The sequence below is a fragment of the Bidens hawaiensis genome, unplaced genomic scaffold, assembly GCF_021521415.1.
Source record: "Bidens hawaiensis isolate Kalapana, Puna unplaced genomic scaffold, B.hawaiensis_p1.1 tig00007614_1, whole genome shotgun sequence".
Classification (NCBI taxonomy): Eukaryota; Viridiplantae; Streptophyta; class Magnoliopsida; order Asterales; family Asteraceae; genus Bidens; species Bidens hawaiensis.
This window is the reverse complement of record NW_027491530.1, coordinates 785315-788328: the sequence shown is the minus strand read 5'-3', so window position 1 is coordinate 788328 and position 3014 is coordinate 785315. Positions and strand designations below refer to the sequence as shown.

The 3014-nt window shown below is 40.7% G+C and overlaps 1 protein-coding gene across 1 annotated transcript; it reads left to right on the top strand.

Annotated features, from left to right (window-relative positions):
• The first annotated feature begins 333 nt into the window (after positions 1–333).
• Positions 334–2766, top strand: LOC143635613 (uncharacterized). Its single transcript, XM_077103399.1, has 6 exons — positions 334–705; positions 774–1087; positions 1327–1420; positions 1657–2191; positions 2357–2584; positions 2633–2766. The coding sequence occupies exons 1-6, from the start codon at positions 334–336 to the stop codon at positions 2764–2766; spliced, it is 1677 nt and encodes a 558-aa protein (XP_076959514.1).
• The last annotated feature ends 248 nt before the right edge of the window (positions 2767–3014 follow it).

The window sequence follows — 3014 nt, the reverse complement described above, 5'->3', positions numbered from 1 at the left end:
AGAATCTGGCCGCTCAATTGAAAGCCATTACTACTCATAGAGGAAGGGTTTTGGGTCCCGAGGTAGTTAGAGAAAGAGTTGAAGATGAGGAAGTGGTTGACGAAAAGATCAAGATGGAAGTTCTGGGTAAGACACAAGGTAAAACACCAATTATTGAGCCACAAGTTGAGAAAAAAGCCGGTTGAAGTCTGGCCACCACACATCGTTGATCTTGCCCATGTCCCGTATCTCGCTCGTCTCAAGCATCAAAAGTACACTAGGGAATACAAACATTTTCTAGATTTGTTCCGACAATTGAAGAATACTCTTCCGTTTATTGAAGCTCTCCAACACATGCCATTGTATGCGAAAATTTTGAAAGATTTGCTGAAGAGAAAAGATCGGCTAGGAGAGGTTTCATCTATTCCTCTAAGCGGGGATTGTTCGGCGGTAGTGTTGAATCGGGTCCCGAAAAAGTTGTCGGATCTGGGTGTGTTTACGATCCCATGTATGCTTGGAAGTGATATAATGAGTCAAGCGTTGGCGAATTTGGATGCCAGTATTAATCTTACAACATATTTGTTGTATGAGAATTTGTATTTAGGCGAGCTTACACCAACTCTCATGTCGTTTTCGTTGGCAGATCCCTCAGCTAAATATCTACAGGGAATTATTGAGAATTTGCTAGTTAAAGTGGATAAATTTGTGTTTTCGATGGATTTTATGGTACTGATATGGAGGCAGACGAAAGGGTTCCCATTATTCTTGGTCACCCATTTTTGCGAACGTCGAAGGCTCTTATTGATGTGTATGATGGGAGGATCACGCTTAGGGTTGGTGATGAGAATGTTATTTATGATGTTGTTAAGTCGATGAAGCACTCGGGTGATCATGATGGTTTAGTGGTCCATGCTTCGATTTACTTTCTTAACTCTTTTATTCCAGGTTTTGATACGTGTCTTGATTACATTTGTGGAGCCGATCTTGTTGGGGTTGGTGTGGATGAAGAGTTGAAGGAAGAGGTAGTGGATGAAGTTTCTTACTTGTCGAAAATTATGGAGGTTAGTGAGGTTATTTGTGAGAAAGATGCAGAAAAACCCGCTCCATTGTAATTAAAAGTTCTTTCGTCACATCTGGAGTATGCTTATCTTGAAGAGGGTTCGAATTTGCTTGTTATTGTTTATTCAAAGTTGACGGAGGAAGAGAATCAAATTTAATAGAGGTGTTGAAGTTGCACAAGGGGGAAATTGCATGGAGACTTTCGGATATTCACGCTATTAGTCCCACCTATTGTACCCACCGGATTTTGATGGAAGATCAATATAAATTGGTGGTTTAACCCTAAAGGCGTCTTAACCTAAATATTCAAGAGGTTTTCAAGAAAGATGTTATTAAGTTGATGGATGTTGGAATGATCTACCCGATTTCGGATTCTCCATGGGTAAGCACGACCCAAGTTGTTATAAAGAAGGGGGTATGACAGTTGTTATGAATGAGAAGATTGAACTTATCCCTTCGTGTATGGTCAACGGTTGGTGTGTGTGTATTAATTATCGGAGGTTGAATGATGCCATTCGGAAGGACCATTTTCTGTTGCCGTTTATTGATTAAATGTTGGAGCGTCTCGCAGGTCAACAATTTTACAGTTTTCTTGACGGTTTTTCAAGTTATTTTCAGATTCCAGTTGCATCGGAAAACCAAGAGAAGACATCCATGGAGGTATTTATGGATGATTTTTTGGTTTACGATAATTCTTTCGATCAGTGTTTGGGTAGTCTTGAGAAGATGTTGAAAAGGTGCATTGAAATGAAGTTGATGTTGAATTGGGAAAAGTGTCCATTTATGGTGATGGAAGGGATCGTGTCGGGTCATAAGATTTCAAGATATGGTATAGAGGTGGATCGGGTGAAGAATGATACAATTAGTATACTTCCTCCACCGACAAGTGTAAAGGCTATACGGAGTTTTCTTGGTTACGCGGGTTTTTACCAGCGGTTTATTAAAGACTTTTTAAAACTTACCCGCCCGATGACCCGACTACTGAAGAAAGATGTTCCCTTTTTGTTTCATGAAGATTGTTTGAAGGCGTTCAAGTTCTTGAAAGAGCAACTCATGAGTGCCTCTATTCTTGTTTCACCAGATTGGAACTTGCCTTTTGAGCTCATGTGCGATGCGATCAATTATGCATTTGGGGCGGTTTTGGGGCAAAGGCGTAAGAAACATTTTCACCCAGTTTATTATGCGGGAAAGACGTTGAACGATGCCCAAGAGAACTACACCACCACCAAAAAAGAACTTTTAGCCGTTGTGTTTGTATTTGACAAGTTTCGGTCCTATCTTGTGCTTTCGAAAACCACCATTTTTACCGATCATGCAGCTTTGCGTTTTCTAATTCATAAGAAATACGCGAAGCCTCGTCTTATACGGTGGATTCTTCTACTTTCAGAGTTTGACATAGAAATCAAAGACAAGAAGGGGGCGGAGAATGTAGCGGCGGATCACTTTTCCCGTTTAGAATATCCAAAGATAGAGGAGATTCGTGAAGAAGAGATTGGAGATAGATTCCCCCATGAGTCGATTGATTTTGTTGCGGCCAAAAAGCCAAGTATGCCATGGTTTTGCTAATTATTTATCTACTGGCATTTTTTTGAAGGGGATGACTACGCAACAAAAGAAGAAGTTCTAGTGGATGTTACTCGGTATGTTTGGGTTGATTCTTTTTTGTTCAAGATTGGTGGTGACCGGATTCTTAGGAGGTGTGTAAGTATGGATCCGGGCACACCTTAGACTTCCGAGCAAGCTTTTACTTAGCCGGGTACGATATTTTGTCTATCGGGCAAGGTTTACTTCAAGTAGTCTTCTTTAGTGAATAACCAAGCAGGGTTTGCAAATTAGTGCATTGCCGGGCAAGGTTCACTAGTTTATGTAAATCCGAGCAAGGTTCACTTTATCAAGCAAGTTTGTTCTTCATAGCCAAGTAAGGTTCACTCCCGAGTAAGCTTTTGGCTAACTAAGTCCATGAAGCCAAGTGATTG